This window comes from Natrix helvetica (genome assembly GCF_964273705.1).
Source record: "Natrix helvetica genome assembly, chromosome: 1".
NCBI classification, from domain to species: domain Eukaryota; kingdom Metazoa; phylum Chordata; class Lepidosauria; order Squamata; family Natricidae; genus Natrix; species Natrix helvetica.
This window is the reverse complement of record NC_138548.1, coordinates 107,056,394-107,084,213: the sequence shown is the minus strand read 5'-3', so window position 1 is coordinate 107,084,213 and position 27,820 is coordinate 107,056,394. Positions and strand designations below refer to the sequence as shown.

Here is a 27,820-nt window from a genome sequence, read left to right as displayed (position 1 = left end):
TGTCTGCAACCTTGTCTATGACTGACCCTTTAAGCAGGACATAATAAACCTTTTTGTTGTTGTTTTTGTTGATTTCTCAATTTTTATTTTACTGAAAACATTAAAATACAAACTCCAAAAGAAAGAAAAAATACAAAAGCAAACTAAAGCTAAACAAGACCACCCCCCAAAAAGTACAAAAAGACAAAGCAAATCTATATATGTTGTTGTGGCTTCTAGTTTTCTTGTGTGTTTCAACTTGGTTTGAAATTCAGTAACAGCATTACATATGATATATAGGCATCTGCAGTGGAAGGAGAATGTGTGTATGTGTTGTGATGTGCAATTCAAGTATGAAAGGACAGGGGTTGTGTTGTGTCATCATGCTTCATCATTGTGGTTGGAAATGGATGTCTATGCATCTTATTGGTAAGTAAGATAATCTTATCCCATGAATATTTCCCACATGTGATGCAAAGACAGGGGTGGCCAGGCAGCATGGTCAAAGAAGAAACTGAGATGATGGTATCCATAGCACAAAGGACACAAGAAGACAGACAACAGTGCTACAGACAGGGAGATTTTCTTTGAAGTAACATTGCAGGTGTAACTGATAGGAAATAGGGATGTGCCACACTCCTCACCTGTTAAATTCTATTACTTTTAATAAAGCCTAAAAAGGATAAACGGAACCCAACTTCACCAAATAACATCAGAAGATAACTAAATAAATAAATAAAAATTGGTACGTACCTGGAAGTTTTAGATATACTTCTCTTGTAATAGACTTTGCCAATCTTGCATGGTTCATCTTGAAAAAAATAACCTTGTCACAAACTGAAGCGGTAGCTCTTAGTTCAAACACGGAAGTTAATTTGCAACAACCATTAGGGGCCATGTCTAAATCCTCTGTGACCACACCGTTCGTTCGTGAATTATCTCCCAGGAGCCACTGAGTACTAATTTTTTTAGGATCAAAATCTGTGACATCACAAGTTAAATTTACACTTTCTCCATAATCTGCATCACTTGGTTCAATAACAATATTTGAAACTTTGGGAAAATCTATAAATGTGACAAGAGAGAGAAATCAACATTAGACAAGGAATCACTGTTAAATCCAAAGAATACCCTAATATACAGAGCATCAAATGAGTTGAGAATAATTTTTGACATTATATTGTTACCACAAGAAAGGAGGAATCATTGTTCAATGAGAATTTGTGCTGTTACAATAGATTAACAGCACTATATCACATAGAGCGGTGCTCATACATGAAATCAGCCCTCATTTGATTTAGGCAAGTAGCAATTATTTCTGTTTCCCTGCTTCTTGTGTACATATGTTAGGCATGGAGTGAGATATCAGTGCTTCTCAGCATTTAGTTTGTTTCCACACATTAATCCATAGCATGTTACTGTATACCAGTGCTTCTCAATAATTTTCTGTCATGCCTCCCCTAGGAAGAAGAAAACATTTTGCGCCCCCCGCGCGACTGTAAATAGTATCATTTGTCTATAAAATTGTTATAAGTACACCTCTGCATAACACTGTATCCTTATTAACGTATAAGAGAATAAAAAAAGAAAGAAATGTGGATCAATTTTACAACAAAGAATAGCTTTATTAACTGTAGAAGAAAAGATTTAAAGGAGCACAGCTAGAACATATACATACATATATTTATATATAGAGTATCACAGAAGTGAGTACACCCCTTAACATTTTGTAAATATTTAAGTATACTTAAATATTTACAAAATGTTAAGGGGTGTACTCACTTCTGTGATAACACTGAAGAAATGACACTTGTATGTGCATGTATACACACACAAACAAACACATATATATCCTGCACGCAGTGATTTCTAGAAACAACACCTGCTCGTCTCAGTGGGAAAGACCCACGCATCCCAGATGCGAAGACTCTCCAAGTGGTCCTTAAGATGACCGCCGACTTAGGGAGGGAGGGAGCCACAGAGGCTTTTGACTTTTATGCCAACCAAATGCTCGCCGATTGGCTCCCTCAACGAGCTTCTCTGCAGCGGGGCTCAAAGGGAAGGAGAGCGGGATAAAACACCGGAGCGCTCTAAGCTTTGGAAACTCTCGCCTTTCCTTACCACGGAGCCTTGGAAACTCTCCAGACAGAGATGATCCTTGAAGCCCGGGTTTCGCTTCTCTCCGCGGGGCCCCCGCCTTACTCCCCACCAATTTAGCCGGCACTAGATTCGGTTCCCGTACGGCTCCAGTGGCCGATAAAGGTTGCGGGTCGGAGGCCTGATAAATGGGCGCCACCGCTGGCCGCGGGAGGAGCAGTCGCCTTGTTGTGGCTGCCGAGATGGATAGGCTTGAGTCACGACTGTGAGGGCCGGTCGGAAGAAGGAGAAAGAGAAGGGGCGGCTGAGGGAAGAGAGACACGGGCGGGCTCAGCAATCCTGATGGGCAATCCCTGCTGCCAGGGTGGAACAAAAGCAGGCAGAGGAGACGCACTGGAGCGCCCGCTCCGATCAAACGAGCCCCCCTTTATGGAGCCTCGCACCCCCCCTGGGGGGCGCAGCCCACTATTTGAGAAGCACTGCTGTATACTGATGTGAACTTAGAAGTAAAATGTATGCAATAATACCATAAAGTTTATCTATCTATCTATCTGTCTGTCTGTCTGTCTGTCTATCTGTCTAGCTAGCTAGCTGTCTATCTAGCTATCTAGCTATCATCTAGCTATATTGACAACTGGTTCCTATTTACGACAGTCGCAGACTCCCAGGGTGATGTGATCACCTTTTGTGACCTTCTGACAAGTAAAGTTAATGGGGAATCCAGACAACCAGTTTACTACCTTAACAACTGTCTATGGAGATTCTCAGTCATCCAGGTCATGGTTGTCCCAAAGGTGCTTTTTTCAAGAGGCAACTGGACTTTCTGGCTCTTCTTTGAAGACTTTAACCCCTCTTTCAAACCAGAGACCCCCTCTGTCCATGCATTTATGAAGTGGCTGTTTGTTGTACAAGTGGTTGTTATATTACATTGGGAAACAAAACAAACACTTCATAAATGCATGGCACAACCTAGGAGAACAAACACATGAGGACTAGATTCAGCATCCATCTGCACTTAAAATACAGACCGTTGTCTTTTGAAGACAACAAAGTCCATATTTTGGACAGAGAGGATTGCCTGTTTGAAACAGGAGTTAAAGAGGCCATGTAGGTCAAAACTGAACAGCCCTCTCTAAACAGAAGAGGAGGGGTACGGCATCATCTATCTCCTATCTACAACAGAGGCCTTTCAACAGTTCCAAGAAGGCTCCACACCTATTTGCACCACTCAGGTGACTCTGATGAAAGAGATAAACCTCCAGGTGACCTCAACAATCCGCTAAAAGAATGCAAATGACCAGCTGTCTGCAAGGAGTATAAATCCTTCCATTTCCCAGTCAGAGCTGAAGAAGCTTCTTGGATGTGAACTGAATTGCCTTCAAAGACAAACCAGAAAATCCAGTTGCCTTTTTAAAAAAAGCACCTTTGGGACTACCTTAACAACTGCAATGATTCACTTAACAACCGTGGCAAGAAAAGTAGCAATATGGGGGAAAACGTGCTTAACATATGTCTCATAACATGAATTTTGGGCTTAATGGTGGTTGTAAGTTGAGGACTACCTGTGTATTTCCTCAACATCCTTCAACAGAGGAATTTAACTGGGGGGCAGTGGGTGGGGCTAGAGCAAGTACATCCATTCTCAATGTTCCCTCCCACATATAGAGTCAGCACAGATAGTCAGAGCCTCCAAGGGACATCCCAAAGGTGCTTTTTTCAAGAGGCCATTGGACTTTCTGGTTTTCCTTTTAAGGCATTTCACATCTCATCCAAGAAGCTTCCTCTGCTCTGACTGGATGAACAGGAGGTCCAGTCAGACCTGAATCCAGTCAGAGCTGAAGAAGCTTCTTGGATGAGAGGCAAAACGTCTTCAAAGAAAAACCAGACAGTCCAGTTGCCTCTTGAAAAAAGCACCTTTGGGACAATCATGAACTGGATGACTGAGAATCTCCATAGACACTACAAGGGACATAGATTTTTTTATAGCAATGATAACAATCACCTTTCAGCAGAACTTTATATCCCTTCCGTACAATTTCCTTGCAATGATTTATTTCAACAAAGAATTCTACTTCATGGTCTTCTGCGCTGGGTGTAAAGGTTATTTCACTCCTCCTGGAGTACAACATTGACGTTATGTCCAACTGTGGCACCTCTGTTTTAATTGTAGCATCCAAGAGCTCTTCAAAGCCCCTTCTCCAATAAATGTCACACTCAGGTGGATGGTATTCTGTCAATGAGCAACTCAATGTGATGGGTTTCCCACACTCAGGTACAGGGGGCTTACATTCAATTCTGTCAACTTTGGGGGCCACAACTGTAAATAAAGCACAACAGCAAATTACAGAGTTGGTATTCAGTACAGAGTTGTGTAGTCAAACCATAAACTTCTCTTCCCACATGACTGTTTAGCTTACACAACTAAGTGCCAAAGTCATCATCCAAACACAATAAAATGCCAAAGGTATATAAATTACAAATCTGGTGAAAAATGAAATAGAAAATGGCCTCAATGATAAACTAATACCAATAAAGATTTCTAGGTTGGTGTGGAAATAGATTTTCGGTTGTTCATGTAATATTCCATTTATGCACTAAATAAAAGAGATCCTATAACCCGCACATAGATGCAACTAAAGCTATTAGCATATATTTCCCCATTTTGCACATCCAACTTCTAGCTATTTGGCAGTGGCAAGTGTTACATGAAGCCAGATCATAAGCCATCAAAGAGTAACCTACTCAGCAATATCCCTTTCTGCTTCTGAAGAATATTGCATGAAAGAACTTAGTTGATTTCAGATACCAAAGTCAAATCCTGGCCTGACAGCATCTATATCTTCCCCTTCTGTTACCAGGTTGGTCCTTGTAATGGTTCAGGATTCTACTATGGGTCTTTATGGCTTTCAGAAATTTAATATCTGTCCAATTGTATGGGAGGGAGGGATTCTGTCATCTCCTAAATATCAATAGTTATATTTATTACACACCTATCGTAAGAGGAGTCTTATTCTGAGATGTATGGAATATTATTCTGAGGAAATAAAATTTAATTGAATTCACACCTTGTGGCAATATGGAAAGAGAAGAATTAAAAGAGGGAACATCAAGAGAAAAAGTATGGGATCATGACTATTAATACAATAGCAGTAAAACTTTACAAGTGTCAGTTGTTAAAAGAGTGGGATTACATCAGAGGAACCGGATTTTATTTTTTTGCAAAAAGGAGCTGCACTTTATTGGAACTACTCGGTAACTTAGCCCTTAAGAGTGAAACATGCAATGTACAATATAGGATAATAAAAAATTGTACTTTTTCTGCCCCACTTACCCACAGTGTTCATCTGCCATACAGATTTTTTATATACTTGTGATCCTGGAAGCTTAGCTCTGCAGACAAACTTCTTTCCAGAATCTTCCACTTGGGGGTAATAGTGGATCTCGCTGATGCAAAAGTAAAGCCCATTAGTATCTTTTGTGGGTGGAGTTGAAAAGGAACTGTCTAGAATTCCATCATCTTTAGTCCACCAGACTTCAAGGGTTTCCGGAAAATAAGAATGAATTTTGCAACTAAGAGTGAGCGGTTCATTTGATCTTGGCATATTTGTGGAACAATGAACTTTATGAAGCATTGGTAAGGCTAGGAAGAAAACCAAAAAGGTTTCAATTCAAGCAGCAAAATATGATGTGCAGAGATATGCCCAGATAATAGTGAAGTGCCTTCAAAGCCACCCTATGAGTCTCCCAAAGCTTTAATGATGTCTCTTACCATTTTTCCTTAACCACTTATTCCATAGCTATTTATTCACACAAAGCAAGAGAGGGCCAAGCCAAACCCACCTGCTAAGGAGTGTAGAAAAATCACTATCGGTCAGTTGAAAGGTCAAAAACGTCTTGTTAGATACATCATCTCTGACCAACAAATTGTTTCTTTATGGCATGGAATAGAAGGATCAATTAGTGTCCTAGTTTCCATTTGTGTTTGGCTGCCATTTTGGGACTATCCATGCTAAATATCCACAGTGTTGTTTTCACTAGAAAGTTCTGCTCTTCTTTTCACACATATGGCTAGATAGACAGATAATGTAATTTTTATATGTGTGTCATTTGAGTTTCTCTCTCTTTACTTTTGTCTGCCTTTTATCCTGTTTTGCCAGTTAACTATTTTTAGTTTTTGCAGATGTTTCACAAATAAACAGCAAGATCTAATTTTTGCTAGCTGAAATGAGTGGTGTATATGCAGCTCTGATCTGAATAAAGGGATTGACTGGGATGTACTGTGTGCAAACTAAACTGAAAATTACCCACAGTAATTCTCCAACAAACCTCAGAGGAATGCTGGGAAATATCTCTGATCTAGATCTTTATCAGTATTCAGATCTGACACTGGTACTTGAACTCCATGTGATCTTGATTTTATTCCTCTATTAATACAATCCTAGGTTGCGTTAACGGAGGAATAGAATTCAGATCATGTGAAGTTCTAATACTGCTTTGCATAGCCTTAGTAAGACCACACTTGGAATACTGCATCCAGTTCTGGTCACCACAATACAAAAAAGATGTTGAGACTCTGGAAACAGTTCAGAGAAGAGCAACAAAAATCATTATGGGCTGGAGGCTAAAGCATACAAGGCTAAAACATACAAGAATTGGGTAAATCTAATGAAAAGAAGGACTAGGAGGAAGATTATAGCATTGTTCCAATATTTGCGGGGCTCCTACAAAATTGAGGGGGTCAAACTATTTCCAAAGTACCAAAAGGCAAGAGAAGAACCAATGATTGGAAACTAACCAAGGAGAGAAGCAACCTTGAAGGAGAAAGTTCCTACAGGTGAAAGCAATTAACCAATGGAATAGCGTGCCTTTCAAGGGGACACTGAACAAGCGTTTGTCTGAAATGATATAGAGTTCCTGTATGAGCAGGGGGTTAGACTATAAGACCACTGAAATCTCTTCCAACTCTATTATTCTATGTTCTATCTAGATAGATGTGAGTGCATTACCGAATATTTATTTATTTATTTATTTATTTATTTATTTATTTATTTATTTATTTATTTATTTATTTATTTATTTATTTATTATTTATGTGTTTGTTTGTTAGTCAAACATGTACAAGATAGCAGGTATAAGTACGAACATGGATATGACTGAAGAAAATGAATACAAATAAATGGGGACACTAGGACAGGAACGGTAGGCACGCTGGTGCGCTTATGCATGCCCCCTTTAAGGACCTCTTAGGAATGGGGTGAGGTCCACGGTACACAGTTTAAGGTTGAAACTGTAAGGGTTTGAGGACTCTTAGGAAATGACACTTAGGAAAATCCTGTGAATAATGGTGTGGAAACATTTTAAACAATCCAAAATTATATTTGTAAAAAACAAAAATAATACATGATGGGAAAATCCTACAGATGAAAAGAAGAATAGCTCAGTGTCATCAAAAAATTCTTTCCAATGAAGGCAACTTTTAGCTAGGGAAGTGAAAAGATATGGATTCAGTTGCACTTTAGCTGGTGAAATGATAAACAGTATGGACAACAAACTTACATCTTTAAGGAGTGTGACATGGAATAGCATCTTCTTTACGAATCTAAAATATAGATTATAAGGTAGGAAATTACATTTCCTTTGCAGCAGAGGTGTGTTCCTATCAGTTCGTCTGAACCAGTAGTGGTTTGGCGGCCTGCCACACCCGCGAACTGGTTCCTCGGTTTCTTCTCCCTTCGTCAGCATGTTTCTGCGCATGTGCAGAATAGTTTTCAGTAAACTGTGCATGCGCAGCAATGTGTGGCTGAATATTTTTCAACCTCCTTGTCCAGCCAACACCCTGGAATTCCTAAGTGGTTCTGAATTCAAGACATTCTGAGGAATTTTAAAAGTGGTCATGAATATCAGTTGCAACACAGAGTGATAAATACTGAGATACAAGTAATGCTCTTTCCAGCCCATTCATGCCAAGAAATAAACAATATCCTATCACAATTCATATTCAGTGCATGGATTGTAGTCTAACATATCTGCTGGGACCATGGCTGCACCAAAATTAGCTAAGCCTCCTCTGTTTTCATACATTTTGAAACTTAGCAGTTCTCTTATAAACCATAAAATAACTTTAAATTTTCAACATCCTTTAGTACTCTGCCATAATCGTCACTTACCTATGACTTTAAATGATTTCGTTTTAGTACACAATCCATTCTGAAAGCCCTCATGTTTAATTTTTAATAAAAGTTGAAATTTATCCAGCTTCTGTATGTCTAGATTCATGCAGATTTTCCACTGGAAGTCATAATAGTTTTTTGGTTTTGCTTGCAACTCTGGATAAGCTTTAAACATGTCCTCCAGGTTCCCGAGGAAAGGAAAATTTTCATCATCTTCCGTAGGTTCTTCAACTGATGTTGTATGCCAAGAGGCTATTTTCTGTTTTGTTTTCTGAGGTTCAGTTATTAAGAAGAGGTCTACCTGTAAAGGCTTGGGTCGAAAGTGTGAAATCAAACATCGCAACTGTGTTTCTTCCAAATGCTTCAGTTCCTTACTTCCAACCATTTCCACAGATGGTGGCTCTATTTTTTAAAAAAGGGAAAATGGAAACCCTGTTGCTTGAAATGTTGCAGCAATATTTTAGGATTATTCTTTCAACATTTTACAAAGCATTCTATTCTTAAAAACAGTTATATGCGTATCTACTCAGTGAATTTCACTGCTGTGTAATGGGCATTTCTTAGATTGGCAAAAAAAAATATGCAGGGATATTCTGCCCTGCTTCAATAACCAAACCCTGTTGTGGCTGAGGAAGGAGATAAAAGACTGATAGACATTTATGGGGAGAGAAATTAAGAAATCTGATTGTTGGCTTCTCTGGCGTTATTTTCACTTTCACCAAGAATAGACATCCGTCCATCACTCTCTTTAACATGGGATGGAAGGAGCAGAGAGGAGGTGAGTTCACATGAATGGCCAGACCAGCAAGTTTACTCATCTGCCAAAAAATTTTGTACTCGTGTTCTACACAGGTACTAGAGTTTTGTTCCAGCTGATAATTGGATTTCTTTTAGTTTAGTTTCTTTAGTTTCTTCAGTTTAATGCTGTTCTGGAAAACAATGTCTAAAAAGATTATATAGGAAATCCTCATTTAGTGATCGCAATGTTTAGTGATCATTTACAGTTACAATGCTAATAAGAAAATAATGTTGTAACCAGTTCTTGCACCTTCACAGGTCTATAAAGCAAAAGGAAGGATGAAGTAAGATCATAAATGCCATTTTACTTAGCGAGTGCTTCACTTAATGGCTGAGTTACCAGACCCAATTGTGATCACTAAATGAGGATTGCATGTAATTTGATAGGTGCAACATAATTGCTTATATTTAATCTATTTTCCATTTTCCCCTGTTGGTCTTTGCCTCTGCGGGACTGTTCTCTGAGTGTTTTCCAGTAATGATATTTTAAAATTAACTTTCACAAATATAAATTTTGGCTGCAATTTTATAGACAAATGATAGTACTGATAAGACATATTCAGAATGACTTACGTTTCTTTAAAAAGATAATGTACAGCACCAATCCAACTAGAAGAAAAGAAATCAGAAGACATAAAACCAGCCCAATTGTTAATGGAGTAGTCGAATAAGGTTCTGTAGAAAGACAATAAAAAAATAAATTATGTTATTTCTGATATACTCAAAATATTTATTGCTCTTAGTGCTTTTGATAAGTAAGCATTTTACATGTAATTACATAATAAGAAACAAACAATGCTGATACAGGGTATTCTGTCATAAGCAAAACATTAAGTCAGGGGTGTAAATCTCAGGGCCCGAGGGCCGGATCCAGCCTGCAGGGTGCTTAGATCTGGCCCACGGGGGGCCCTGGAAACAATGAAGGACTGACCCACAGTGCCTCTGCCAGTAAAAATGGATGACCCCAAGAGGTGCCCCCCCCCGAACTCCATTTTCGCTGGCAGAGGTTGCAGGACGCCATCACAGCTGAAAATGGAGCTTGGGAACCCATTTTCACTGGCAGAGTGCTCAGACCACCACAGGTGCCCCTGATATGAGTGATGTTGTGCTGGCCACACCCACCCGAGCCCCCCCGAGGTAAACACAACCCTGAAGTGGCCCTCGATGATATCAAGTTTGACACCCCTGCACTAAGTTATAAGAAGCAAGAGAGCTATTAAATTTTTCATAGTGAGTACCTGTTACTGTTAAAGTTACACTGTAGACTGGATATCTGGCAAATGACTTATGCTGCACAATACAACTATAGACGTTTCCTTGGTCTTGTAAAGATGGTTGAAGTCTCAGTTTACTGGTGGTGTTGTAAGTGCCATCACTATTTCTCACAGATGTTCCCATGCAAATATCCTCTGCAAGTATATTTTTATCCGTGTGCTTAGAATGCTTTTGCCAAAGAATGATAATGGAATCAGGATAGAATTTATTCACTCTACATCTCAGTGTCTTTACATTTCCGTTTTCAATTTCAAGTTCCTTGGGAGACAGTTGGACAGTTGGTTCAACTATATTGCATTTGAATAAAAATGGAATTGGTTATTGATTTTTCTACATATGTTGTTTTTTATTTTGCCTTTCAGCCTCCCAAACAGCATTTGTATTTAACATTCAATTCAAATAACACTTAAAGAAAAAAGAAAAAAACCACTACAGATTTTCCAAAGACTATGAAGAAAGAAAGAAAGAAAGAAAGAAAGAAAGAAAGAAAGAAAAAAAGAAAGAAAGAAAGAAAAAGAAAGAAGGAGGAAGGGAGGCAAGGAGGAGGGAAGGAAGGAAGGAAGGAATGAAGGAAGGAGGAAGGAAGGAAAGGCGAAGTATGTGTTAGATTGGGTAATGGATAGGCACACACAGGCTTAACGGTAACAACAGCTCTTTAGTGAGAATGTGAGAATAATCCAGCAAAGGTTGAGTATGACAGCAGCCCTTTTATAGGGAGCTGTCAGACCCTTTGATCAATAGGATTAAACCTCTGTTCCCGCCAGAAGAGAGGACCTTGGTGGAAACCACTGTAGTTAGAGCAAGTATCTAACAGTATGAATAATGCATTCAGTTTTGGTCACCACGATATAGAAAAGATGTGGAGACTCTAGAAAGAGTGCAGAGAAGAGCAACAAAGACAATTAGGGGACAGGAGTCTAAAACATATGAAGAACGGTTGTAGGAACTGGGTATGTCTAGTTTAAAGAAAAGAAGGACTAGGGGAGATATGATAGCAGTGTTCCAATATCTCAGGGGTTGTCACAAAGAAGAGGGAGTCAAACTATTCTCCAAGGCAACAGAGGGTAGAACAAGAAGCAATGGGTGGAAATTGATCAAGGAGAGAAGCAACTTAGAACTGAGTAGAAATTTCCTGACAGTTAGAACAATTAATCAGTGCAACAGCTTGCCTCCAGAAGTTGTGAATGTCCAAACACTGGAAGTCTTTAAGAAGATGTTGGATAGCCATTTGTCTGGAACGGGATAGGGTTTCCTGCCTAGGCAGGGGGTTGGTCTAGAAGACTTCCAAGGTCCCTTCCAACTCTGCTATTGTATTGTATTGTATCGTATCAGTGTAGGCATGTGGTAGAAACAAGATTGTTTTGAAAGGATAGAACAATATGGAGAGACATAATGAATGGAATAGGTATACATTAGTTTTAGCCATATTACTTTCTTTTTTATATTCATTCATTTACAGTCATTTCTGTTGCATTTTATTTTTTTCTTTTCTGTACTTTACACAGGGTTACTATCCCCAAGAAGAGCAGCACGAGGATATATAGGTATTCTGGGGAGAGACTGCTGACAGAAAGGGTGATTTTTGAAAAAGTAACAGCTAGCAGGAAAAAACATTATAATAAGTATAGAGGCCTTGAAGGACAGAGGGAAGAACAATAATCAGATAAATGAGACTTGAGCCCAGGGCAAGAAAGTGGTTTGTGAAAAGGCTTTGAACAGCCTTCTCTGGCCTAATTCATACGAAAAATGAAATAGGAGGAATGGAAGAAATTCATAATCTGCAAATCTTGATAATAAAAGTAGCTTTGGGCCTCAAAGGGTCCATTTCTAAATCTAGTGTATGTCAGCCCTGGAGCCATCTTTTCTGTTGGAGATTCAGAGCTGCCACATTTAGTGCCTGGGAAAACGGGAGGGGAAATTGCATGGAGTGGTGGAGGATTAACCATAACAACATTTCTTTCTTTGGGCATTCGGCCTGCATCTGGTTGGAAGTGACTGGGAGTTGTCTCCAGTTGGGATGGTGAATTGATTGGACCTGTGGATGCAGAAGATGTATCTTTGACTTTCTTTTGGGTGGGGAAAACCGGATCTCTTAGAGTTGGGTTTTCCCAATTGTGCCAATATGACATCTCCAACAAAATGGAACTTTGAGGAACTTCAAACTTCGGAAACTTGGGGGTGTTATTGGAACTCTGATTTATACAACTGACAAACAACCACACATGACAATACAGCATCTTTATATTGTGGTTAAATAAAATGAGAAACGTGAACAAGAATGGACAATGTTGACTCTTGGCAATTGCCGGGTGAAATCTCCAGTGTTCTTGGCAAGCTTTCAGATGTGATTTGCCATTGCTTCCTTCCTAGGGCTGAGAGTGACGGTTCCATCTGGCTTTGTGCCTAAAGAAGGACTAGAAGTCACACTCTCCTGTTTCTAGCCTGATGCTTTAACCATTACATCACAGGGATTCTTGAGACAATATAAAATGAAGACATGGGGAGGGACTTTCTTTTGTTTTCTACCTCCCTCTTTTCAGGGTTTCCCTTTCTTACAAGGATCTAGTTGGAAGGGACCTTCTTCATACGAGGAAGAGATTTGGAATAGAATCTTATGCAATTGACAGTCAGATAAACCTTAATACAGTTTAAGAATTCTAAAAGAATAAGTTTGCTCTCTGGAAAGGTATAAAACAACTGTCACTTACCAACTAGATTTAGAATGGTGGCTCCTTCAACTCTATTAGAAGTAATCACAACACACATATATTTGCCCTCTTCATTAAGTTGTATTTGTGGAAGGAAAAGGGAAGCATTTCCATTTTTTAATTGAATTGTATCCAGTCTTGAACCATTTCTATTTGAAGAATGTTTTCCATCAACAACTGAATAAAGTTTTTCTTTATTCCCTTCAGATGTCTCCAAATACCAGATGAACATTATTTTTTGGATATCCAATTCTGGGGGAGGGTAGTCAGAGATTTTACACTGAAGTGTCACATTTGTACCCAAGATTGCTGTCTTCTGAGCTGGCATGCTTACTTTCAAGGCTTCTTCACAAAAAAATGGAAAAAATGGATTGCACATTATTATGATTAATTGTACCTTTTTCTTCCCTCCTTTCCTCCCCTCCCAGTTCTCACATTTCATAAAGAGTGTTGCGAAATAGCAGTGGTGGAATGGCAAGAGACAAAGCAATTGGAGGTCATAAAGACTAAGTGGAACATTGACCACTTTTGGAATAAGCCAGAACTTGGCAAGAGTTACACAATCCAGATGACACAATTGAGGCTGCATAATTACAAGCAAATTACTACAATGGATAGTTTTTCCTTAGCTAATTACATTTCAGTTGTGGTCCAGCTAGAATATTTCAATAAGGTGTCAATTGCCATCATGCAATAAGAGACACAGGAACTCCAATCTGGAGCACCCAGTTCAGGCTTAATAGAATGTCTGGACACAGCTCCTGTGTTCAAAGTCAGAGGGCAAGATGGAGCAACTTGTAAATTTAAACCAATAATCAGCAGTTTGTAACATTTCATTTGCAGTCTGTAAATCTTATAATGCTCATTTGACTAATCCCTCCCCCTTGTAAAAGGTACACCTGTAAATTAATTTCACTATGATGAACGAATGTGTTTTTGTCAAATTAGATTTAGATGAGCATAACCACTGAGGTTGTAAATCTCGGTTTACGGTTCAGGATAGACCAGTTTATTGACAGTTTAAACAAGGAGTTAATATAAATAACAGCTCAACAATAATAGCATTAGCGAGTTGAGGTCTTTTCAAATTCATACCCAGATCCAGAGCGCGGAGTTTAACGAATAAGTACGGCTCGTTCCTGTCCGGAACGAGTTACGGACTTCACCTTTGCTCTGGGCATTTTGCAAAAGGCGTCAGCGCTGTCGAGGGCGCTCCTCGGAGGAGCGAGGGCAGATGGCTGTGGCCTCCAGAGACCGACCTCCGATTTAAAGTTGTGTCCACCTGCCTTCCGCGCTCGGTCCCGTCCCTCCTCCTCAAAGGAGCCCCCAGACCCTCTTCAAGTCTCAACAGTTCTCACACTCGACAACTTCTATCGCATTTGCCCTTGAGGGGCCCTCGCCTCGCCGCCACTCAAAACAGCAGCAAGAACGTAGCAAAGCACTTCCGCCACCCTCGCCCTGCCACCTGCGTCCCGGCCACCTTGGATGTATAGCAAGCGTATATATGTAAATAAATGTGTGTGTGTGTGTTTGAGAGAGGGGGGGGTCTTCATTTTTGCTTCCTTACCTGCCGACCCAAGAACAAAGCTGAGACACGCCCAGAGGCTAAAGAAAAGGTAAAGTCGCCTTCGAACGGAGTTTGATTCCTGGAAATTTATGCGGAGACATCCAGGCAGTTTTCTCAGCCGGAGACCAAAGTGAGTCGCCATTGCCCCCTTTCCTTTTGATTTCTCAATCTGGACTAGAGTTTTCAGATAATCACATCTCTCTCTCTCTCTCTCTCTCTCTCTCTCTCTCTCTCTCTCTCTCTCTCTCTCTCTCTCTCTCTCTCTCTCTCTCTCTCTCTTTCTGATCTTCCAATGATTTTCAGTTAATGAGAAACTGGGAAAGAAAATGGTTACTGAGGCTGTTTAAGAATCCGAAGGTCGCAGGCTCAGGCACCTGCTTAGTAAGAGAGAAGAACAAATAGTACACACCCAGATTCTGCAAGTCTTTTAGTTCTCCTTTAAGTGGAAAACTGCTAACAGAGACTCCTCCTGAATTTTTAAAAAAGCAATTTGCATTTAATTAGATTTCAAACCATTTATTGTACTGAAATTTCCTGTCAGTGAAAACAAGTAATCAATATAACCTCCAATCTCCAGAATTTGTGGGTGCTCCATTACTGGAGAAGTTTAAGAAGAGATTGAACAGCCATTTGCCCAAAATAGTATCTCCTGCTGGAGCAGCAGGTTGGACTGCAGCAACTGTTCTCAACCTGCGGGTCGGGACGCCTTTGGGAGTCAAACCACCCTTTCACAGGGGTCACCTAAGACCATCGGAAAACACATATTTTCGATGGTCTTAGGAACCGAGACACGACTCCTCTATGGTTGGGAGTCACCTCAACATGAGGAACTGTATTAAAGGGTTGCGGCATTGGGAAGGTTGAGAACCACTGGACTAGAGGACCTCCAAGGTCCCATCCAACCCTGTTACTCTATGATCTACGTTCTATGTTTTATTGGGTCAGAATAGATTTCTTTTTTTAAAAAAGGCAGAGGCCATTACCTTTACATTCTTGAATAACTTTCAAAGTTCAAAATCTACCCTCCATAATTCCTGCTAAAGTGCCTGAATGTAATCAGTTTAGACACTCTAATCAGCAGCAGCATTCAACATCAGAACTACAATATTAATTGCCATCTTGTGGATCAATCTATTAGAATTGTGGGTTCTGGCGGGAAGTAGGACCAAGGCTTTGAGGGACGCCAGGAGTTGAAAGCAAAGCACAGATGATCAAGGTTGGGGGAGGCCCAGAGCAGAACCTGCATTAGGTCTCCCAGGCCTTCCATGGTGCTCTACATAATGACCACATTGAGGAGGACAGGGATGGGGTGTGTTAAGTGAGGAGGTCACATGGATGCTTCACTTAATGGCCGTCATGATTTCTGACTGTAATGTCCAGGTTCCATTACAGATTGACCTCAACTTGCAACAGTTCATTTAGTGACTGTTTGAAGTAACAACAGCACTGAAAATAGTGACTTATACCTGTTTTTCACACTTATTGCCATTAAAGCATCCCCATGGTCAGAAAGCCTCTTTGTTCAGAGAAGGGGCACTAAACGTGAGGGAAGTTTTTGTCCTAACAAGTTAAAAGATTCTAAAAACAAAAGGAATTCAGTTGTAGAAATTTATATAATCTATTCAGCTTCTTCTTAAATACATTTTGTTAAAGAAGACTGTGAGAATCTTGTTTTAGGCCAGAGATGGGGAACAGTGGCTTCTTTATGACTTATGGACTTCAACTCCCAGAATCCCTGAGCCAGCTGGAGTCACCGGATAAGAGACTAAAGTGGGAAAGATTGACGGCAAAAGAAGAAGGGGACAACAGAGAATGAGGGGGCTGGATGGAGTCACTGAAGCAGTAGGCATTAGCAGTAGGCTGGATGGAGTCACTGATGGCAAACTGGTGCCTCAACTGGAATGTATGTGAATATGTCTGCATGCTGCAGCACAAAAAACCCAAAGACCAGCTGGCCAGTGCACACATGCCTGGATTTCAGCTGTTTTGGGGGAGTTTTCAGGCCATTTTTGGAATCATTTTCAGGGTATTCTTGGGACATTTTGGATCATTTTTGGCCTGAAAACGATCTGAAAACAACCTGAAAACGGCACAGAAAATAGTCTGAAAACAGCATGGAAAATAGTCTGAAAATGGCCTGGAAAACAGCCCCCAAAATGACCTCTTTTGGGGTCATTTTCAGGCCATTTTCTGTTGCTCTGGTCAGAGATTGTAGGTTGAAGCAGCGCATGTGCTTTTTTGAAAGAACTCTTAACACTTAAGACAATGCCAAGGAGATGATCAGGCGTATCCACTTGGACAGTCCTAATCTACCTGGAGTGTAGGGCATTGTATCCAGACCAGACTTCTTTATTAGTGACAGCACCATCCACTGATTCAGTTTTTGCCTGGAGAAAGTTCACTACACCTGGCACAGTATGCCCATTAATGTTGAAATCAGCCTCCTCCAACCTGGAATCCTTCAGGCCTATTGGATCACATCTCCCATCATTCCACACCAGTCTGAACACACTGAAGTGTTGGGATAGTTCAGCATATCCAGAAAGCTTCAGAATGGAGAAGGATGCATGGTTGAAACTTCCTCCTGGACTAAATAAGGTTGAGCCTAAAACATTGTAGGTACCTAGTTTGCCATACAGGAATCCAAAAACCATCCCATATTTGGAAGTCCAGCACAGCCGATGCCCCATAATAGGGAGACCTAACAGGCTGTATGATAACAACCTGTACACTTGGAACTGAATAAAAAATGGGGAAGAAATCTCGCACAATAGCATCTCTGTTGTTCTCACCTGTAGGTTATTGTGTGAGTTTCTGGCTGAATTCAAGAGGCAGAGAATTGCAGTGGGCACTCTTGTCTTCTATTGCATGGTTGGGGGAGATCTTCATGAAGGAGGTGTTCCAGAGGTGGTATTCAGCAGGTTCTGACCAGTTCTGGAGAACCGATAAGGGAATTTTTGAGTAGTTTGGAGAACTGGTAAATACCACCTCTGACTGGTCCTGCCCCTATCTATTCTCTGCCTCCCAAGTCCCAGCTGAACGGAAGGGAATGGAAATTTTGCAGTAATCTTCCCCTGGAGTAGGGAGAGAATGGGGATTTTGCAATAACCTTCCCCTGGAGCAGGGAGGGAATGGGGATTTTGCAATAACCTTCCCCTGGAGTAGGGAGGGAATGGGGATTTTGCAGTAACATTACCCTGGAGCAGAGAAAGAATGGGGATTTTTCAATAACCTTTCCTTGGAGCAGGGAGGGAATGGGGATTTTGCATTAACCTTCCCATGGAGTAGGGAAGGAATGGGGATTTTGCAATAACCTTCCCCTGGAGTAGGGAGGGAATGGGGATTTTGCAATAACCTTACCCTGGAGTAGGGAAGGAATGGAGATTTTACGGTATCCTTCCCCTGCCATGCCCACCAGGCCATGCTCACAGAACCAATAGTAAACAATTTTGAATCCCACCATTGCGGTGGTCTCTCACCATGGCCAACTTGATCATTGGACAACTCCTGAAGAAGCTGTAGGGATATGTGAACAATAAGAACCAAACATGGTGCCTCTTTTACTAGGTAGAACATTGAGAATATCACATGAGTCAACAGCCTTCTTCATCAAGTTATGTGACACAATAACAGCCACATGAGAAAGAGCTGACAGTTTAGTCCAGGGAGGAGGAACTGACTGAAACATTAACACAAATAAGAGAAAGTGAGATGCCCAGTTTATTTGCCTCATCCAAGGTAAGTTTTCTTGCTTATATTTTGCTTCTGTTAAAGGTAGCATACGTTAGAAGGCCACAGGCTAGACAGTCCCTTGTCGTTTCATAGGTTCCAAATGCAAAGAATCCAGAGTTGGTGTAATAGGAGCAGAGTTCCTCAAGGCAGTGGAGTGAGTAAAGACTTTGGTATGTCCTAAAGACATGGCCTCTGTCAGAGGAGCCCTCATCACACAGGCGGCATTTCAGCAGCTGTCTCTGGATGGGCTTCCGAGTCACAACAAGAATAAGGTGGAATAAACAAACACATGCGAATGAATAAGGAGGTTGAGGAAAATAATCCTAAACTCCCATCTCCCTCATTAAACTTTTAAATTTAAAATTAACTAAAATCCTTCATTTAACATTAAACAGATTAATTTTTGATAACAAATCCAAAATAATTGCTCCACAGAAATCACCACATGGATATTTCTATAATTTGATTCCCAGTCTGTCACCTTCCATTGTGAATTCTTTTTCTCAGTATAAAATATTTCAGAGCAGCAATACTTCACGTCACCTGCAGCTCAGCCTGATCTGCTGGAAAAGCTCAGCTGCTTTCTTTCAGCCTTGAAAGAAAGAAGCAATCAGAGAAACAAAGGTAAGAAAGAGAATGGGTGGCCCGACCTACTTCAGACTCCACTCCCTGATGGATTCACCCCTACTCCTAACATGAAACTCAGCACAGTCCACCTATCCCATTACTGCAACCTCGTGTAGCTTGGCATCTTGATCTCTTCAACTGCACCTCCCGTTATGCCTGACCAAAATCTATTCTCAAGGATAAATGTTATGTTATTAAAAGGGGGAAAAACCCAGTTTAAATTAGTGATAATGTGTTTAGAGGAATTCAGCCCAGAGTCACGTTGTTTTGAATTGGACAGCTCTTCTAGCTCTGAGTAAATAAGTAAGCAAGCAAACCAACAAGCTGTCCTAAGCTGGTTGAAGCTTATAATTCAAGAAAACATCTCTAGAAAAAAGAAAGTCAAAAGAACCAGGTTTTTTGTGGTACTAAATTCACGCATTGCTCTAACCAGTGGATTCTTTTAACCATGGTTGCTTAAACAAGCCACAATGGCTCGAATAGATTCACAGAACACACTATACTATAAAACTTGAGTGAGCAACCACAGTATCTGGGTTCACATGGGACATTAACTATAAGGGGATTTTCTTCATCTTTACCACACTTGAACAATTTGATTTTCTTTGCCATGTGTTGCTTGTGCCTTCTTATAATCCCACTGTCTCCTTTATTTCATACCTGGAGGGAGGAAAGATGACTTGAGGTTGGGCAGAACACAGGGACATCCTGAAGAGGGACTGAACTAACACCAATTTCTTTAAATTAAATCCATGAATAAATATGTCCCATTTCTGAAACAGTCCTTGCATTTTGATTAATGAAAAGACAACTCTGCAAATTTGAAGTGTGTTTAAATATTTCAGTTACTGTGCAGCAAATGATGCTAAATACTATTTTTGATTATGTGGCAAGAAGGGATTATGTAACACATAACTTCTGATAAAAACAGTGTGGGGCTATTACTGTGGTTTAACCTTTTAAAAATACAATTCTCTTTTGATCATTTATTATTAAATTATATACTAATAATAATAATATGCAGTGGGGCAAAAAAGTATTTAGTCAGCCACCAATTGTGCAAGTTCTCCCACTTAAAAAGATGAGAGAGGCCTTTAATTGTCATCATAGGTAGACCTCAAGTATGAGAGACAAAATGACAAAACAAATCCAGACAATCACATTGGCTGATTTGGAAAGAATTTATTTGCAAATTATGGTGGAAAATAAGTATTTGGTCACCTACAAACAAGCAAGATTTCTGGCTCTCACAGACCTGTACCTTCTTCTTTAAGAGGCTCCTCTGTCCTGCACTCATTACCTGTATCAATGGCACCTGTTTGAACTTGTTATCAGTATAAAAGACACCTGTCCACAACCTCAAAACAGTAACACTCCAAACTCCACTATGGTGAAGACCAAAGAGCTGTCGAAGGACACCAGAAACAAAATTGTAGACCTGCACCAGGCTGGGAAGACTGAATCTGCAATAGGCAAGCAGCTTGGTGTGAACAAATCAACTGTGGGAGCAATAATTAGAAAATGGAAGACATACAAGACCACTGATAATCTCCCACAATCTGGGGCTCCACGCAAGATCTCACCCCGTGGGGTCAAAATGATCCCAAGAACGGTGAGCAAAAATCCCAGGACCACACGGGGGGATCTAGTGAATGACCTGAAGAGAGCTGGGACCAACGTAACAAAGGCTACCATCAGTAACACACCACACTGCCAGGGACTCAGATTCTGCAGTGCCAGACGTGTCCCCCTGCTTAAGCCAGTACATATCCGGGGCCGTCTGAAGTCTGCTAGAGAGCATTTGGATGATCCAGAAGAGGATTGGGAGAATGTCATATGGTCAGATGAAACCAAATAGAACTGTATGGTAGAAACACAACTCGTCGTGTTTGGAGGAGAGAGAATATTAAGTTGCATCCAAAGAACACCATACCTACTGTGAAGCATGGGGGTGGCAACATCATGCTTTGGGGCTGTTTCTCTGCAAAGGGACCAGGACGACTGATTCGTGTACAGGACAGAATGAATGGGGCCATGTATCGTGAGATTTTGAGTGCAAACCTCTTTTCATCAGCAAGGCCATTGAAGATGAAACATGGCTGGGTCTTTCAACATGACAATGATCCCAAACATACTGCCCGGGCAACGAAGGAGTGGCTTCGTAAGAAGCATTTCAAGGTCCTGGAGTGGCCTAGCCAGTCTCCACATCTCAACCCCATAGAAAACCTTTGGAGGGAGTTGAAAGTCTGTGTTGCCCAGAGACAGCCCGAAAACATAACTGCTCTAGAGGAGATCTGCATGGAGGAATGGGCCAACATACCAGCAACAGTGTGTGCCAACCTTGTGAAGACTTACAGGAAACGTTTGACCTCTGTCATTGCCAACAAAGGATATATAACAAAGTATCGAGATGAACTTTTGATATTGACCAAATACTTATTTTCCACCATAATTTACAAATAAATTTGTTCCAAATCAGCCAATGTGATTGTCTGGATTTCTTTTCTCATTTTGTCTCTCATAGTTGAGGTCTACCTATGATGCCAATTACAGGCCTCTCTCATCTTTTTAACTTGCACAATTGGTGGCTGACTAAATACTTTTTTGCCCCACTGTATCTCTTGATAAGTTATATATTATGAAATGAAATTAGTATATCCAGGGGTTGATGAGTAGATAAGCAGAGAAGTCTAACCCCCTAATCATTTGTCTGTAAGATGAATTAAAACCTTTTCCTTAACTTTTATAATAAATTCAATTTTATGAGAGGGTCATCTTAGATTTGCCAAAGATATAATAATAAACACTGAACTATTTTTATCTGTTTAGATATTTGACTGCAATTTCCTGTTTAAAATCTTTCACTATATTACAGTACAAGAGTTTACAATTGTAATTAAATAAACTGTAGTTAAAACTAGTATAAAACCACCCATTAAAATAATAATGGAGGACAAAAGTGGGAATTTTTAAATAAATGTATAAATTTAATGTTTTAATCTTTTATTTATACAAGTATAATTATTTTTCTTTTTTTCCTGAATTTTTAAAATAATAGCATTTTCTAAACAAAATGTATTACTTTCTTTTCAAATGGTTTAAAAAATGTACATATATCCAAAAAAGCATAATCGTCAATTAAAAATAAAAAAAAATTAAAAGGAACTATTTTAATAGAATACAAACATAATGTTATGCTGCTCAACCCACACCCCATCTAACTGGGACTAAGAGTAAAAGGAATGTAAACTATGATTGTCCAATACTCGGCATCCAGCAGAGTTTTCCTGTGAGTTTTCGTGAGGAGGAATGGAATACCACCTCTCCAAAAATTGTATTATTTTTTAAAATAATAAAAGCATTTATTGTTGCTTGGATTGATTATATATCCCCTCCTGGAAGACATTATCCAACCAAGTAAACATGGATTTAATATACAGTTGGCTACAGCCACAGCACTGAAGACCTTATCCACTTCCTTAGATTTAACCAGCGGTGGGTTTCTGCTGGTTCAGCACAGTGGTGATGGCAGGAGGCTCCACCTACCTGCCCAGACGCTTCACACTCACGCACGAGCAAACCGGTAGTAAAAAAAATGGAAACCCACCAGTGGATTTAACAGGTTCAAACTCTTCTCACATATCTACACTAATCCCAGTTCAAGGATTTTGCGCAGCTCAAGTCTTAACTCAGAATGAATTCAAACAACAATTCAAACAATTTTATTCAAAGGATGGCTAGAATAGTCTTCACCATGGTCTTGTAGATGTTTGTAGGTTCTTCCTTTTCTGGAAAGGTGCCACCTGGGCTTTCAATATATCCCCAGCTGCCATCCCTGAGCAGAAGCAGTGAGTGAAATGGCTAGAGTTGATTTCAGAGACCTTTGGTATCATTTGTGTGGTTGAGCCAAGATAGGAATTTTTTGAAGTATTACTTTGTAGCAAGAAAAGTAGCAAAACATAATTATTTTCCAACTGTTATTGAATCTGCAGAGAGCTTACTTTGAAGGAGTTCATAATGGTTATGACTCATGGTGATGATGATGGGTTTCCTCAAGATCAGAGAAATCTTGGAATTGGAAGAGAAAGAACAATCATTTAAGCTTTGGAACATATTTCAAGTCATATCGCAATAATCTAAGTATAGTAAGGAAGTCAACCACCCCCAATTGTCTTTCAGAAACACCATTCCATGCTTTGTAGGACCAAGAACCATGGAAGTAATATTTATAAGAAACAAATTCAAATAAACAATTGCTGTTAGATACATTCAACATTTAATTGCAAACGGAAAAGATTGGTGTACTTAAGCTTCCTACTAGGATTTTTATACTGCTTAAGAACCAAAGTCATGGATGACAATAAAACCCAGTGACTATTTTTGTTAAAATAGCAGTCTTGTGACACAAACTCTCCTCCTTTTCAACATGTGGGTAGTGTCATAATCAAAGTATAAAAGGGGCAGGACCTATGTCATGTTAATATGATGTTTTCATCAGATGGATCAGTTTGAGCAACATTGCAGATGCTGCTGTTTCAGAATAGAATTCCACTTTAGTAACCATATAAGAATTTTCTGATTTTTAGAAATTAACATGGTACAAATATTTATGGACTAGAGACAACTTCACCAGAATAGATCATCAAACAATTTTCATTATCCTCAATCTATCCGTTTATTAGCTTTAAAATGGCACCTTCAGTATGTCTCATACAAACAGAATAACATGGCCATTCTTTATTTAAAAGAAATAGACCAAATAAAAGAGGAGGTGGAGTTGCACTATATATAAGAAATAACTACGTCTCTACAGAAATAGAGCACAACAATGATGAGAACAATCTTGAATGCATTTGGGTCAATATTAAAGGTTGTGGGGGAAATGACATTGCCATAGGTCTATACTACAGGCCACCCAACCAAGCAGAGGAAGTGGATGAACTTTTTGCTAGTCAGCTAACTAAGGTATGTAGAAAGCACACCACAATAGCAATGGGAGATTTTAACTACCCTGACATCAACTGGGAAACAAACTCTGCACCAAGTGGAAGATCCAACAGGTTCCTAACAAACCTAGCAGACTACTTTGTTTTCCAAAAAGTAGAGAAGGGAACAAGGGGATCAGCCATATTGGACTTAATTCTCACTAACAGAGAGGAAATGATAGAAGGTGTTGAAGCCATAGGAACCCTCGGGGCAAGTGACCATGCAATATTGGAATTCAACATTATCCAAACACAAGTAGTAGAACAAAGTCAAACTAGAGTCTTGGACTTTAAGAAAGCTAATTTCAATAAACTTAGAGAGAGCTTGGGAAAAATTCCATGGATGAGAATCCTCAAGGGGAAAACAACTCAAGAAGCTTGGAATTTTGAAAAATGAGATTACAAAAGCTCAGTCTAGCACAATACCAATGAAGAAGAAAAATAACAGCTCCCAAAAGAAACCAGCATGGCTGCATAAAGAACTATCTGACAAACTGAAAGACAAAAAAGGTAAGTATAACAAGTGGAAGGAGGGGGACACAACTAAGGCAGAATATCAGCAAATAGCCCGAGCCTGTAAAGATGAAGTGAGGAAAGCTAAGGCTCACAATGAAGAAAGGCTTGCCACAAAAGTAAAAATTAACAAAAAAAGCTTCTTCCAACGTGTTAAAAACAAGAAAAAAGTTAAGGAAACAATTGGTCCATTGCTAGGAGAAAGTGGCAAGAAGATGACAAGCAACAGGGAGAAAGCAGAACTATTTAACTCATGTTTTGCATCTGTCTTTACACAAAGGGATAAAACAGTCCAACCTATCAAAAGCAGCACCACAAAAATCAGATTAGGAACACAAATTGAAATAGGGAAGAAAATGGTAAGTGAGCACCTATCTACCCTAGACGAGTTCAAATCACCAGGACCGGATGGATTACACCCCAGGGTTCTGAAGGAACTAGCAGACGAGATCTCAGAACCACTGAATTATATCTTTCAGAGATCCTGGAACACCGGGGAACTACCAGAGGACTGGAAAAGAGCTGATGTGGTTCCCATCTTCAAAAAAGGGAAAAAATTAGATCCAGGAAACTACAGACCTATCAGCCTGACCTCAATACCAGGAAAGATTCTGGAAAAAATAATAAAGCAACGAATTTGCGAACACCTAGAAGCAAACAAAGTAATATCCAAAAGCCAACATGGATTTGTTAAAAACAGATCATGCCAGACTAATCTTATTGCATTCTTTGATAATGTGACAAAATTAGTGGACCAGAGGAATGCCGTTGATATAGTTTACTTGGACTTCAGTAAGGCTTTTGATAAGGTAGACCATAACCTACTACTAGATAAAGTAGAAAAAAGTGGGTTGGACAGCATCACCACCAGATGGATTCGTAACTGGCTGACCAACCGCACTCAACATGTAGTCCTCAATGGAACTGCATCTACATGGAGGGAAGTATGCAGTTGAGTACCCCAAGGCTCTGTTTTAGGCCCAGTATCTTCAACATCTTCATCAACGATTTGGATGAGGGAATAAATGGGGAACTCATCAAATTTGCAGATGACACCAAGCTGGCAGGAATAGCCAACACTCCAGAAGATAGGCTTAAGATACAGAAGGATCTTGACAAACTTGAACATTGGGCACTATCTAATAAAATGAAATTCAATGGTGAAAAGAGTAAGGTTCTACATTTAGGCAACAAAAATGGAATGCACAGGTACAGTATAGGTGGTACCTTGCTCAGTAGTAGTAACTGTGAAAGGGATCTTGGAGTCCTAGTGGACAACCGTTTAAATATGAGCCAGCAGTGTACAGTAGCTGCCAAAAAAGCCAACGCAGTCCTAGGCTGCATCAACAGAGGGATAGAATCAAGATCACGTGAAGTGTTGATGCCGCTTTATAATGCCTTGGTGAGGCCACACTTGGAATACTGCATTCAGTTCTGGTCGCCACAATGTAAAAAAGATGTGGAGACTCTAGAAAGAGTGCAGAGAAGAGCAACAAAGATGATTAGGGGACTGGAGACTAAAACTTATGAGGAACGGTTGCAGGAACTGGGTATGTCTAGTTTAATAGAAAGAAGGACTAGGGGAGACATGATAGCAGTGTTCCAATATCTCAGGGGTTGCCACAAAGAAGAGGGAGTCAATTTTCCAAGGCACCTGAGGGTAGAACAAGAAGCAATGGGTGGAAACTAATCAAGGAAAGAAGCAACTTAGAACTGAGGAGAAATTTCCTGACAGTTAGAACAATTAATCAGTGGAACAGCTTGCCTCCAGAAGTTGTGAATGCCCCAACACTGGAAGTCTTTAAGAAGATGTTGGATAGCCATTTGCCTGAAACGGTATAGGGTTTCCTGCCTAGGCAGTGGGTTGGACTAGAAGGCCTCCAAGGTCCCTTCCAACTCTACTATTGTATTGTATTGTAAACAGGAATTCGAGGCGGGGGCAGTTTACTCTTTGAAATAAGTCAGCCCTATTTATGGCTCACTTTTTGCATTTTGATATACTTTTTAAGAGTTTCTGCCTTTTAATATAGATGGTATCTACCACATCAGCAAGTTGAGAATCGAATTGACATAGTTTGGGCAACTTTTATGTGTTCTTTCAAAAGATAACAGGCTGCAGTCTTTTATGATTTTTGATCCATTATAGTTATATACTTCCTTCCTTTCCCTGTGCAGACAGACATGGATAATTAAGTCATAATAAACCTAGAGCAATGAGGGAGCAGGCTGAATGCCACTCAAGAGGTAATCTGAAAGTCACATAGCCTCCTGATCTAGAATAAAGGACCATCACTAATAGTTACATGCTGATTGTGGGCTGTTTAGCTATTAAAAGCATCAAAAGGTGGTTCAAGGAGATCTAGAGATCTCCCAAAGACCTCTCAGAGGTCCACCAATTCAGAATTATTTGTCAGCCTATGTTGAAAAATAAAACAATATAAAAATACCATCAAACATCTATGAGAAATATTAGTGGTAGGGAATGTTATCAATTTTAATTTTCAATAGGATAAATATTGATAAATATAACTTATATAAACAAAAGCCCTTTGAAGGTTCTCCATGATTTTTAAAGGCAGGAAGGGATGCTGAGACCAAACAAATTTAACACTGATGTGGGTCCCAGATATCAACAGCCCATATAAGCAGATACAGCAAAAGACTTGCTTTCGCTCAAAAATGTCCATGGTGGAGTGACTAACAGGCCATACAGAGCTCTTTTCTTTATAAAGCTAACACTGCTTACACTTCAGTTTCCCTCTTTCCATTGTTATTATTAGATAACAATGGAAAGAATTTTGGATCCATTATAACAATTGGGAGATAATTGCATATTCAGTTGTAGGAAAATAGTCACTGGTCTGGATACTCTTTCAATCAATAGAATCTTGGAGCGCCGGGTGGGAGCCTCTGGAACCATCTTGAATAGTCTCCCACCTTCTGGTCATCTTTGCCATTTTATACATCTTTGCCATTTTACACAACTAAGGGATATTCGATCATTCCCCCCCTCCTTTTTTTCATCCAAGTACATTAACATCTCCTTCCTCCTACCAAGACCCCAACTCATCGTCTATCAACTGTTTTCATCAGCACCCTGACCCCACTGGGCTTTTAATTATTATCTATTCGAGGTTAGACCTGGCCCGCCTGCGGGAGGCCCCTCTCTCGCAGGTATGGCCCTTGGCTCTCTCAAGGGCCTGCCTTGATGACGGGTTTGCGAACCCCGAGAGGTGGAAGAAACAGAGGCTGAGGGGCTTTTTATCTAAATGTTTTTTATTGTTATTAAGGGGTTCCAGGGAGGGGGGGTGGGTTAACCAGGCCGGGAGAGGAGCCAGTGCCAGACGAACAGGTGAGTCCAGGAGGGAA

At 40.1% G+C, this 27,820-nt stretch overlaps 1 protein-coding gene and 1 long non-coding RNA gene across 6 annotated transcripts in view; one reads left to right on the top strand and one right to left on the bottom strand.

The window, feature by feature from the left end:
• The window catches only part of LOC309384327 (uncharacterized protein), a 73,633-nt gene that overhangs the window by 5,637 nt on the left and 40,176 nt on the right, over positions 1-27,820 (bottom strand). For 2 of the 5 annotated variants that reach the window (XM_081937684.1, XM_081937683.1), the window contains exons 3-8: positions 10,283-10,606; positions 9,618-9,719; positions 8,244-8,648; positions 5,408-5,716; positions 4,079-4,393; positions 733-1,044 (exon numbers count right to left, since the gene is read on the bottom strand). In XM_081937684.1, the coding sequence (XP_081793810.1) occupies positions 733-1,044; positions 4,079-4,393; positions 5,408-5,716; positions 8,244-8,648; positions 9,618-9,719; positions 10,283-10,606 (1,767 nt within the window). Of the gene's footprint in view, positions 1-732; positions 1,045-4,078; positions 4,394-5,407; positions 5,717-8,243; positions 8,649-9,617; positions 9,720-10,282; positions 10,607-13,027; positions 13,373-14,594; positions 14,782-27,820 lie in introns of those variants that run through there. The other 3 variants (XM_081937685.1, XM_081937686.1, XM_081937687.1) reach the window with 3 other exon arrangements.
• LOC309384333 lies at positions 14,614-18,548 on the top strand. Its single transcript, XR_014174039.1, has 3 exons — positions 14,614-14,724; positions 18,162-18,332; positions 18,420-18,548. It is a non-coding gene; the product is annotated as an uncharacterized lncRNA (long non-coding RNA).